We start from the raw sequence: 12,295 nt of genomic DNA, 5'->3' as shown, positions 1-12,295 counted from the left end.
GTGCACACACTTATTTCCTGTGCATGTGGGTGTGCATTTGGTGTATGCACGGTATGTGCACACACTTGTGTAGCTGCGCAGAGACCAGAGGAGACATCAGTTTCCTGCTCTGTCACTCTTGGTTGTATTCCCTTACGACAGGTCTCTAACGGAACCTGGTTCTAGGCTGGCAGGCAAGCACTCCCAGAAGTCTCACTGTTTCTACCCAGTTCTGTTGGGGTTACAATTGTGCATGCAGCTCGTCTGGCTTTTTATGAACACCAGGGATTCAAACTCATATCCTCATCTTTTCAAAACAAGTGCTCTTATCCACTGAGCTGTTCTCAACCATTTACTTTTTATTTTGACAGAAGGTCTGGCCTTAAACTTGAAGTATTCCTGTCTCAGGCTTGTCAGTAGTCAGTATCTGCTACCAGGCTCAATTGTTTTGTTTTGTTTTTTTAAGTTTGAGAAGAGAGATGAAAAGGAAATACAGGACGTGGTGGCACACACCTTTAGTCTGAGTCAGGCAGACCTCTGTGAGTCTGAGGCCATTAAAGGCTACATGGTAATAAGACCTTGTCTCAAAAAAAGCTGGGGGTTGGAGGCAGGCCTTCAAGTGATACTGGGTTAACTCTCTGGCTTTGTTAAAGCCGTTTCATCAATCATGCAACAGCTTCACCTCAGATGAGATGCCTCTTTGGAGACCACTCCCAAACCGCTATTTGTAAAGTGGTGTGGGGCAACGGGAATCCACTGGGCAGATGACTTTTGTTACTTGGGTTGTGAGCCTTGAACATCATAGCTCTCTCTCCAACCCACAAAGATGTCTTTTAAAGGAAGCAAGAGGGAGCCTCTAGGTGGTCTGTTCTTGAGGATGTGATGTGAAATGGACTCTGTTTCTACCCTGGGAGAGAATGGATGCTGGGTGGACTGGCCGTCATGCTTAGGATGGGGACATTGTCAGAAACCAAGCCTGGGGCAAGCATGGAGCCCTCTCTCCAGGAGGATCTCTGTGCTCAGTGGCCAGAGCTTAATGAGTTGAGAGCCGTGCAGGGTGTGTACAGGCTTTATCTTGACCAGCTGTTTCCTCAGGAAGCCTCACTCAGGCTGAGAGGAAAGCTGAGTTACTCCCCATCAGTGACACTGAGCAGCCAGTGACTAGACCAGAGCCTAGACCTCTAGTGAGGCCTTGAGACTACTTCCTATCTTATTTTAATATATTATTTCATTTGAGCTACACACATTATGTTTCGTCTTATTGGAAGCTTGACATGTCTAGGTTTTTTTTGTTGTTTTGTTTTGTTTTGTTTTTCGAGACAGGGTTTCTCTGTGTAGCCTTGGCTGTCCTGGAACTCACTCTGTAGACCAGGCTAGCCTCGAACTCTCAAACTCAGAAATCTGCCTGCCTCTGCCTCCCAAGTGCTGGGATTAAAGGCGTGTGCCACCACCGCCCAGCCACATGTCTAGTTTTGAAGCATTAGTCTGTTGACATTTGAAAGAACTGGCTCTACTTTGTTTGGCTGGTTGGTTGTTGGTTGGTTGGTTTAAAAACATGGTCTATATATCTAGCCTGGAACTTACTATGTATACTAGGCTGGACTTAAAATTATGGTGCTCCTCCTTCTGGGAATTATCAGTCTGTGCCACCACACCATGCTCAACCTGCTTCTCTTTAAAATTAGAGACTGTATCTCACATATAGAGCTGTGTGTATCATGTGCCAGCTTCTGTCAGCCAGTGTTTCATTCTTCATCCTTTTGCTCTTTGTCCCTTATAGAGAGCACTGGACTGACCTTGAAGGCTTTAGTTTTTAATCCAAGCAGCTGTGTGGGTCTCTATAAAGGCCTGGTTCTCCATGATGTCATGCATGCTTTTTAGCATAATGATGTCAAGAAGGACATGGCAGCCTAAGCTCTGCACCCCCGTTTTATACAGTGCACGCTGGGTGGCTTTGAGGAGCTGCAGAGCATGAAGGCTGAGAAGCGCACTCTCCTGGGCCTTCCTCCCCTGCCTGAGGACAGCATCAAGGTGATCCGGAACATGAGGGCTGCCTCCCCACCAGCCTCTGCCTCGGACCTGATTGAGCAGCAGCAGAAGCGGGGCCGACGGGAGCACAAGGTGAGGTAACCAAGGGCCCCAGGCCTTCTGAGAGATCTCAGAGTACATGCTCAGGGAGTGGGGTGGGGGTGCATGAGAGATCTCAGAGCAGGGAGTGGGGTAGGGGCACATGAGAGATCTCAGAGTACATGCTCAGGGAGTGGGGTGGGGGTGTATGAGAGATCTCAGAGTACATATTCGGGGAGTGGGATCAGGGTGCATGATCCCTGGGGCCAGCAGGTTATTAGAAGTCAGCTCTGATCAAGCTGATCAGGAGTGCCTCCACAGCGGGGACACTGTCCCCAGCCTCAGACCCAGTGTATAGTGGCTACTTAACATCATGGCAGCTTCTGAGGTGCTGGAGAAGAAGTGACTTGACACTTCATTCTAGTCCTAACTCCTTCTCCCTGTTCCCTGCTGTTCTCAGGCTCCCATCAGTGCCTCGGCCACCATCTCATTGGGCGGCTACTTTTTTTAGCCATTCCCTGTGCTTTCAGGCTCTGATAAAGCAGGACAATCTGGATGCCTTCAACGAGCGGGATCCCTATAAGGCTGACGACTCTCGGGAGGAGGAAGAGGAGAATGACGACGACAGCAGCCTGGAGGGGGAGGCTTTTCCCCTGGAGAGAGACGAGGTGATGCCTCCCCCACTACAGCACCCTCAGACCGACAGACTCACCTGCCCAAAAGGGCTCCCTTGGGCTCCCAAGGTTAGGTGAGTCTCGGAGTTGTAGAATATTCTTGAAGTGAGAGCCCTCATATCCTCAGACCAGTGCTGGCCTGCAGTCCTCCGCAAGGCTAAGATGACCTTAGACTACCCTGTGCTGTCCTAGGCACTTCTGTGAGGATGGCCGGCCGTGTTGATGTCACACAGAGGAACCCTTGTGTGGTTCCTGTGTCAGTAATTTGAACCAGTCAAACTTGGTAGTGAACAAAGACAAGGAAAAAAAATGAGTGTTTAGGCAAATCTATCCCCATTCATCTTAGAGTTTCATGTGGATTTTTATTTAAGAATGATAGATGAAGAGTTTCAAAAAAACCCAATGTGTTAAACACTATGCTTGGGTGAGTTAATAGATGGGAAGGTAGCCAGGAAGGTAGCCGGAAGTGTTCAAGTGGTGTTCGTAGCTGGGCATGGTGGCACATGCCTTTAATCCTAGTACTAGAGAGACAGAGAGAAGCAGGTGGAGCTCTGTGAGTTTGAGGCTAGCCTGGTCTACAAAGTAAGTCTAGGACAGCTAGGGCTATACAGAGGAACCCTGTCTTGAAAACAAAAATAAAAGAAGTATATTTGGTACGCAGCAGCTTAATAGAGATGTGTATATGAACTGATATAAAAGAGGGTATGTTATCAGCTTTCTATGTTGTGTGAGAAAAATGTAGGACAGGTCACCCTCAAAGCCAAGGTGTTTCTGCTGAAACAAGAAAATGACCTGTTTACAGTCAGTAGCTTATATCTCTTACACTTTGTATTTAAAAGTGTTAAATATTACTATTGTTTGAATAAGCAGTGCTTTTAAGTTTTATATATGTCCCTAATTTTGAGTCAGCTTGGCCATATGTATTATAGAAATATAAACATACTTTAAATTTTGAACCCAACAAAATTATGTAAAAAATAAAGTATCCAAAATTCAGATTTTACCCCTTAATGTAAGAGACCTGTCTTGGAATAAGCATCTGGAGATGCGTTGACTGTTAGAACAGAGGCCTGAGACTGGTGCACCTTGGAACAGTACTTGATAAAATCTGCCCTTCTTTCTTGCTTGGTAGAGAGAAAGACATTGAGATGTTCCTTGAATCCAGCCGCAGCAAGTTCATAGGCTACACTCTAGGAAGGTGAGTGTGACCTGAGGTCCTTTGGAAGTTCACTCACCTGGCCTTGGGGCAGCGGACCGGTGAGTGGCTCTGGGCTCAGCATAAGGCCTTCTTTATTCTCCAGTGACACCAACACAGTGGTGGGGCTGCCAAGGCCGATCCACGAAAGCATCAAGACACTGAAACAAGTAAGTGGTGGTAAGGGAACTTTTGGCTTTGTTTGGTCCCAGGAGATTAAAGTGAGCCTGGGCCAAGGGAGAAGCCTTTCAAGGGCTATTATCTGCCAGCAAGAGCCTGGGAAGCTTCCTTTCATAAGTATGACATCGGGTACGGATATGTATGTACCAGTCTTTAGAGTTCAAGGAGCCCACGAGCAGCCTTCCCTTTTCCTTATCCAAGTTCTAAGGCAGTTGACAGGAGTTGGCAGATGGAGATGATGCTGTCAGCTTTGCTGTTCATAGAGTGGCTGGAGAGCACCGTGGTGGGTGTGCTACTAGCATACTCTAGAAACCAAGCAGGCTCAGTCAGAGCTGGAGGACAGACAGGACTCAGGCTCTCAGCAGGCGGGCCGGCGGAGTCTCACTGCTGAGAAGGAGCTGGAGGAGCTGTAGGTGTCAGGATTAGCAGGGAGAAGACACAAGGGTCAGGAGGAGTATCTCCAATGCATCTCAACTGTAATATTTTTATATTTAATAAATATATTTATTAAATAATATTTATAGTAATATTTTTAGTCCAGTTTTTTTTTTTTTGGTTTGGTTTGGTTTTTTGGGGGTTTTTTTGTTATTGTTTTTCTAGACAGGGTTTCTCTGTGTAGCCCTGGCTGTCCTGGAACTCACTCTGTAGACCAGGCTGGCCTCAAACTCAGAAATCCGCCTGCCTCTGCCTCCCAAGTGCTGGGATTAAAGGCGTGCTCTACCACTGCCTGGCTTAAGTTCAGTTTTGAAATTAGTAGTACCAGGTGGTCTCTGCAGCTAGGCTTTTGAGTATACCGTTACTTTTGCCTCTGATGTCTTTCTCCTGTTATTTTTGCTTCTGAAAGACCTTTCCACTTTATTTTGCTTTTTACTAACCACTATAGGCTTTTCACACAGGCTGTCAGAAGTAGATTGCAGTTTTAAGTTAGGAATCTTTGTTGTGACTTAGCCCTCTCTCAGAAGACCAAAATAAAATCTTGGGTCTTTGCCAGGTTGGGGGAGGTGTGGCCAGAGAAGAAGGGTGTTCTATCTCAGCACCTTCTTTCCTGCCTCTCTCTTCAGCACAAGTACACATCGATTGCAGAGGTCCAGGCCCAGATGGAGGAGGAATACCTTCGCTCTCCTCTCTCAGGGGTGAGTTAAGAGGCCACAAAGTCCCCAACTGCTCTTGGTCTCTGAGCTGGGCCTGGCCCACAAGGCCTCTCCTTGAAGAGATTCCCATCCATGTCTTTCTTTCAGTCTGCGAATGGCACCTTGAGCATAAACCTTGATCTCTCTGTGCTTTGTTTCCTGCTTGTAACAGAAGACCAGTGTTAGACTAGTGCCTTCTCTCTTTGTTATCTACTTGTTTATTTGAGATAACATCTATCTGTAGCCCAGATGGCCTCAAACACCTTTCTCAGCCTTATTGGTGCTGGGTTACAGGTGTTTGTTAGCATGCATGACTATGGTACCTTATGAGGAAGTAGTTAAAACTATCCCAAGTGACATTCTTGGGATGCTGTAGGTTTCAGAGCCTCCTGTCAGTATCACCAACGTCAGTCTTCTTTCACTTTTATACTTAGAGATTCCATTCCAGCCAGCTAGTTAACTGGCTCAGGAGACTGTAGCCTGAGCATAGGTTTTATGTTAAAGGGAGAAGAGGAAGTTGAACAAGTTCCTGCAGAAACCCTCTATCAAGGCTTGCTCCCCAGCCTGCCTCAGTACATGGTGAGTGCTCTGTGTCCGAGACTCCTCTCGATAAGCTCCTGTGCTGAGACCACGAAGGAGCACGGGCTGGTCTCCTGCACCCTACAAGGCTCCTGCCACCTGAGGACCCTCAGAAGTCCCACTTCTCAGGGCTTCATTATATAATGGTCCTAGGCTCTGATGCTCATCTGAGTGGTCTGTTTTTCCCAGATTGCCCTCCTGAAGATCCTACTGGCTGCAGCTCCCACGTCAAAAGCCAAAACAGATTCGATCAACATCCTGGCAGATGTTCTACCTGAGGAGATGCCGTGAGTATCAGTGCTGTGAGTGGAACAGGTCAAAGCAAGGGTGGAGGGGCAGGGCCAGAGTTTTCAGGTGGGTTTCTTTCCTTGGCCTAACTTTGCTGCAGGTGAAATTTAGGGTATTTCTGATTCAGACAAAGGATTTGATTGGATAAGTTTCACCAGGTAGGAGATGGCTTAGCCTGAATCCCAGCACAGACTGTTACTGAGTGAACTTGTTAGTGAATTAGGAATGCCAGTTTTCCTTTGTGAAATAGATGGGCAGTAGACTTTCTCAGAGCTCTTCTTCTAGAGCCATATGGTTGGCACACCCTGCACGGGATGGGTAATTCCTGGTCAGTTTGCAGCCACCATAGAGCCTGTGCCTGTGTGGCATTTCTCCTACTGGCTGGTCAGCTGGCAGGCAGAGTCATGGCAAATGTCTCAGAGGAGAGAGTGAAACTCTTAGCTGTTCTTCCTCCCTGGCTGACAGGTCTTTTCATGCACGAGAACAGCCTGAGGTCATATTCTGCATTAAGGAAAGACCCAGGCCCACACTTGATCTACTTGCTTGCCAGGCCTGCCTTGTTCTGAGCTGATCCCCAGGTCTGGTGGTGGTGGTGGCCAGGTGAGGGAGAGGCAAGGATTGGCTCATACCAGAGGGATGAGAACAGGTTCAGAGAACAGTAGGCCATTTTGATAATCCTAGGAAATATGATCAAATGCCACTTTTCTTCTGAAGATTCCAGTGAGGAAGTCGTGGATTAAGAAACATATAATTCAGTGCTTCCTAAATGTATCTAACTTCAGCATCCCCCACCCTGCCACTGTAGCGTGAAACTTCCCCACGTACTGGTGTTCCACAGAACATACTTTAGGGAACTCAGGTTAATAGAGTGGCCAAAGCTTAGGGAAAGTTTGGAAAAGAAGTTCAATTTTGGAGGAGAAGCAGAGAAAGGAACTGAGTATGTGTTGGAGGGAAGATAGAAGCTGTTCCCAGCTGGGTTGCTTGGGAGATAGAACCTAGGGCCGACCCCTGAGATGTTTGTGGATTGTGGAACTTTGCCAAAGGGTTATGGAGTCCATCTCCTCTGGGGACATGTAGGAAGGAGGTGCTGTGTGCTGGTCGCTCACCCAGCACTCGTGTTTTAGCACAACAGTGTTGCAGAGCATGAAGCTGGGCGTGGATGTGAACCGCCACAAAGAGGTCATCGTTAAGGCCATCTCTGCTGTGCTGCTGCTGCTGCTCAAGCACTTCAAGTTGAACCATGTCTACCAGGTACCTGGAGGGGCTGTCTGCCTCCTGTGGGCTGGGCAGGGCCTCAGGCAGCGCAGCTTCCCCAGCCCCAGAGAACAGGGCTTCACTTCTGAGCCCACTTGAGCTTTGCACAAGCGATCTAATGTGAGGGCCTCCAGCCAAGGCTTTTATCTCTAGACAGAGCACAGGCTATGCTTATTTTTCTTCTGTTGGTTTCAGTTTGAATACATGGCCCAGCACCTGGTATTTGCCAACTGCATCCCTTTGATTTTGAAGTTCTTCAATCAAAACATCATGTCCTACATCACTGCCAAGAACAGGTGATAAGGAGCAGAGACCAAGAAAGGGTGGTGTGCACAGGTGGCAGGACTTCTAGCTGTCTCTCCACTGAGACTGTTCAGTGGACTTCTTCTTTAAGCATCTATGGGATAACATTTTGCCAGGCCTCAGGAGACAAAATGAATGACAGTGTGTCAGTTATGGAATTAGCTACTCTAGTGACTGTGTGTTTGACCAGGAGGCTCTCATCCTAGGCTCTAGAATTGCCACTTCTATCCTTCCTCTGTTTCCCCTTCCAGTTCTCTGCACAGAGATTGGCCTTGTGTACTATGAAGCCTTGTCTGATGATTCTTGTACACTCCTAACTTTGTGCCCGCTGTACCTGGTAGCACCTGCTTGTCAGTGTGAGATATCACAAGGGAACTGTCCAGTTAGCTGTGGCCTCCAAGAGGGTTTGGCATAAATCAGTTGTCTTGAGCTCCACCTTCCAGATTTATGTTAAGGGAAAAGCTTCAGTAGTGTCTCCACCCCTTAGTTACTTATTACATCACAGACTCATTCAGTCACAGAGGGACTGTACATACCGTCTTGTAGCAGGTATTTCTTCATCTTGTAGTCAGGGAAACCAGGTTAGCACAAAAGGGGTAGATTGCTACATCTGCTTCAGTTCAGTCAGGCTGCTCTGGCAGACCCAGCCTTTGCTCACACTGAACACGTGGGTCTTTTTGCATTTTGTAGCATTTCCGTCTTGGATTACCCTCACTGTGTGGTGAATGAGCTTCCAGAGCTAACTGCAGAGAGTCTGGTGAGTGGCTCAGATCTCCCTGGCTATCCCTTTGATATGAGTGTCACCTCCCCGAACACAAAGAGGTGTCTTCTAGAAGAGGTCACCTTTGGCTTTTAAAGTACCAGAAATGGCCATAAAGTCAGAGAGGGATGTTGTGGAGCAGATGGATTGGGGATTGGGTAATCGTTAGTCAGAGCATGTTCTGCAGGGCTGCTGACCTAGACCTTGCTCACTCAAGCTGCATACATCTTCCCGCTGAAGTCTGGGGCCTGCTGCCTAGTTTTATGGCTCATGTTTCCTGCAGGAAAACTCTGAGTCCTGGATGCTCTGTCACCTTGTGGGTGGAGTTCCCCTTGGGCTGTTAGATGGGCATTCTGTGATAGAATTGTTGAAATCAGTCAAGGCCTTTGGATGCTGCCGCTGAGTAGCCTGGAGTCGTGACAGTTGTGTTTGTCTCTGGCTTTTCCCTACAGGAAGCTGGTGACAACAACCAGTTTTGCTGGAGGAATCTCTTTTCTTGCATCAATCTGCTTCGGATCTTGAATAAGCTAACGAAGTGGAAACACTCAAGGACCATGGTGAGTTGGTGCTGCAGCCAGCCTGAGCATGCTGTGCCCCCTCGCCTGGGACACAGTCCTCAGGGTGGGGCTTCCCAGGCAATATCGTCTTCATTCAGGTCTGCAGACTTCTGGATCTTTGATAAGTACAACCAGAAGCTGGAAGAGACTCTCAGTTGAAACAAACCCCCAGCCAGAGATACTTTCTGGTCCTCCTGATCCTGGTGGAACTGATAGCTAGGAGTCAGGAACCACCTCCACCCTGGGATGCCTTTGGAACAGGGAAGGCCCATGAGTGTTCACAAATTAGATTACAGAGTGACCCATAGTTAGGGTGACCAACCTTTGTGGTTTGCCTATAGCTCTGCTAGTTTTAGTGCCTGAATTTCCATGTGCCAGTGAACCAGTGAGTTCAAGAGAAAGTGCATGGCTTGTCATCCTGTTTGCTACCCCAGAAGTAATAAGTGACCATGGGGTGGCGCTCACACTTATGGCTTTCTCACCATGGCTGCCACCGTGGCCGCCCAGATGCTGGTGGTGTTTAAGTCGGCACCCATCCTGAAGCGGGCCCTGAAGGTGAAACAGGCCATGATGCAGCTCTACGTGCTGAAGCTGCTCAAGGTGCAGACCAAGTATTTGGGGCGACAGTGGCGCAAGAGCAACATGAAGACGATGTCTGCCATCTACCAGAAGGTGCGGCACCGGCTGAACGACGACTGGGCGTATGGCAATGGTGAGGCCACATACGACACAGGAGTGGGAGAGGGTAGGACCAGGAACACCTTGGACTCCTTGCCTGTGATACCCTAGTTTTCTCTGCCCTTAGGCACTGAGCAGGCCTGGATCTAGTTTTAGTGGCTCTTGGCAAGACTTTGGGAAGGTGCTCAGTATCTGTGTTCATCTGTTTCTCTGTCCCTCCACTCTAAATCCTGTCTTTTCTAGAAATTGCCATAAGATTCTGCCCCCTCTTTCTCCCTGCAGCTGCCTTCTGGCTGCCTGAATCTAATAGATCCTCAACGGTTCTGCCTCTAGTTTCTCCCCCTCTGTTGGCCTCAGATTTGGCTCCTATAATCTTTTCAACATACTTATCTTATGCTGTTGCCTCCTGAGTAAAATTCCTGATTAGCTTTCTAGTTCCTATAGGAATAAAATCAAACATTAAGACAGGAAGGGGCACTCATTCACTTGTCTGGCCCCATAGTCTGCAGCTTTCTTTTCAAGCCCATTATGTGCTGGTCACACCCGAGACTCCAGGACAGAGTATGAAACCTCAGTAACTGCTGAGGTTGGCTTCCAGAAGCTCTGCAGATCCCAACAGCCACAGATGCCCATGCTCTCCAGTGTGCCCTCTGTGCCCGAGAATAGACTGCACAGGCACAGAGGGCAACTACACTTGGTCCCTGAGCATTAGCCATGCTGCTCTGCTTCTGACCTCTGTATACTGTTGGATATCTACGACATCTTTCCGACATCTTTCCTCAGTCTGACTGTTGTCTATCTGGTGTTGCTGTGTTACACTGTTGCAGTTACATCACCCTGTAACTCTGTAACTGGCATCTGGGCTCAAGGTGGTACATGACGTTCTATCATGGAGGAGAGAGGATGAGCAAATAATGGAGTTCAGGGATATATCTCTGTCCTCTAGAACCAGGGGAGACTGTGCTTTAAAAAGAGTTTCTCCAGCGCTCTCCCATCTGTCTACATGTTTTGGGGGAACAAGTCTCTTTCTCCGAGTTAGGGATTTTCTCCTTATATTTGACTATCCTCTACTGGGAAGGAATTTCTATTCATCTTCCTGAGGCAGGGGTTTGGAGGTCATCTCCTGGTTAAAATCATACTCTAACTCATGGGGAGCTCCTATAGGTCTGACTCCTGAGGTTTCCTGCTTTGTCTCAGATCTTGATGCCCGGCCGTGGGACTTCCAGGCAGAGGAGTGTGCTCTCCGTGCCAACATTGAACGATTCAATGCCCGGCGCTATGACCGGACCCACAGCAACCCTGACTTCTTGCCAGTGGACAATTGCCTGCAGAGCGTCTTGGGCCAGCGGGTAGATCTTCCTGAGGACTTCCAGATGAACTATGACCTGTGGCTAGAAAGAGAGGTCTTCTCTAAGCCCATTTCCTGGGAAGAGCTGCTGCAGTGAGGAGGGCTCAAGAAGACCATGATCTTATCTCATACCTGAGGGACTGACCTCACCATTGCTGCAATGCTCCTGTTGCCCTCCAGGTGGCAGCACAGCTCCATTGAGTCCTCTACAGCCAGCCCTGAGCCTGGGAGTGAACGCAGGTTAGCCTCTGGTTGATTCCCAGCATCCTTCTCAGGAGCAGTCATCTCCAAGCTGGGATCTACTCTTCCTCCACTTCCCCAGCTTCTACCCTCCTCTCTTGGATATGATTGATTGAAACTCATTTCACAAGTAGCCCTAGGCTGGGAAGAGCTGAGATGGGCCTCGCATCCTGTCTCCTCAGCAGCTGTATCGTGAGGTCGCGCTGACTCCTGAGCAGCTCGGCCATGTCAGTTGGTCAAGAAGGAGGGTTGGCATGAGGGCCAAGAACAGAGTCAGCGCCTTGGTCGTGCTCTAGGGTATCTCGTGCCATTCCAGCATCCTGCTGAGTTTTGTCCAGAAGTGATAGATACCACAGCCTCTGCACCCTGGTTTTGGATGTGGTCAAAGGTGGAGTGAGGCTTCCCAAAGCCAGAGGTGCTGGTTTCCTCTTGATTGCCATGGCCTGTAAATATACAAAACTCTGTGTGATCACTTGTGTCATGCTGGGGTTTTAAATGTGTTTGTGTATTCTGTTTACATTAAAAGAAAGCAAAACTGTCCCTGTTGCCTTGTCTGTAGATGCAGGTTCTGGGGACCGGGGATGTAGCATAGGTGCTACAGTGTTTACTTGGCAGGTAAGCAGCCCTGGGTTCCGTCTGCAGCACCACATAAGCCAGGCATAGCCGTTCACATACTTGTAATCTCACCACTTGAGAGGTGCAAGCAGGCGAATCAGAAGTTCTAGGTCAGCCTTGACTATATAGTTCAAGTTCAGCTTAGGCTATGTGAGATTCTCTCTTAGAAATATGGCCTGAAAGTTATCAGTTCTCTAAAGTATCTCTTCCCTCCAGCATGATAGACTGCCTGCCTTCCTGCCTTTCCTACATACACAGTGTAGAGGGAAGGAAGAGTTGGTACTTTGGTTATCTGCCCACGTCAGTCTGGGGTTGCTTTAGGGTTCTGAGTTTGCTGAGAATCAGTGTTCCTGACTACTGGGCTTGGTGTGGTTTCAGTAGAAACTTCAGGTTTCTCAGGATGACATTCCTTGGCTGTCCCCAGTCAAGCTAGTTAGTGCTAGGTTTG

The 12,295-nt window shown here is 48.3% G+C and overlaps 1 protein-coding gene across 1 annotated transcript in view; it reads left to right on the top strand.

Moving 5' to 3' along the window:
* Strip1 (striatin interacting protein 1) overlaps positions 1 to 11,772 on the top strand; it is a 19,932-nt gene extending 8,160 nt beyond the window's left edge. Inside the window, exons 9-21 of the mRNA XM_028757404.1 lie at positions 1,918 to 2,100; positions 2,577 to 2,794; positions 3,853 to 3,918; positions 4,022 to 4,085; positions 5,157 to 5,228; positions 5,730 to 5,804; positions 5,994 to 6,091; positions 7,217 to 7,343; positions 7,542 to 7,642; positions 8,340 to 8,406; positions 8,862 to 8,966; positions 9,474 to 9,678; positions 10,842 to 11,772. Of these exons, the coding sequence (XP_028613237.1) occupies positions 1,918 to 2,100; positions 2,577 to 2,794; positions 3,853 to 3,918; positions 4,022 to 4,085; positions 5,157 to 5,228; positions 5,730 to 5,804; positions 5,994 to 6,091; positions 7,217 to 7,343; positions 7,542 to 7,642; positions 8,340 to 8,406; positions 8,862 to 8,966; positions 9,474 to 9,678; positions 10,842 to 11,089 (1,629 nt within the window). The 3' untranslated portion in view covers positions 11,090 to 11,772. The remainder of the gene's footprint in view (positions 1 to 1,917; positions 2,101 to 2,576; positions 2,795 to 3,852; positions 3,919 to 4,021; positions 4,086 to 5,156; positions 5,229 to 5,729; positions 5,805 to 5,993; positions 6,092 to 7,216; positions 7,344 to 7,541; positions 7,643 to 8,339; positions 8,407 to 8,861; positions 8,967 to 9,473; positions 9,679 to 10,841) is intronic.
* The last annotated feature ends 523 nt before the right edge of the window (positions 11,773 to 12,295 follow it).

The sequence above is a fragment of the Grammomys surdaster genome, unplaced genomic scaffold (genome assembly GCF_004785775.1).
Source record: "Grammomys surdaster isolate TR1022 unplaced genomic scaffold, NIH_TR_1.0 126158, whole genome shotgun sequence".
NCBI lineage: Eukaryota > Metazoa > Chordata > Mammalia > Rodentia > Muridae > Grammomys > Grammomys surdaster.
This window is presented reverse-complemented; position numbering and strand designations above follow the sequence as displayed.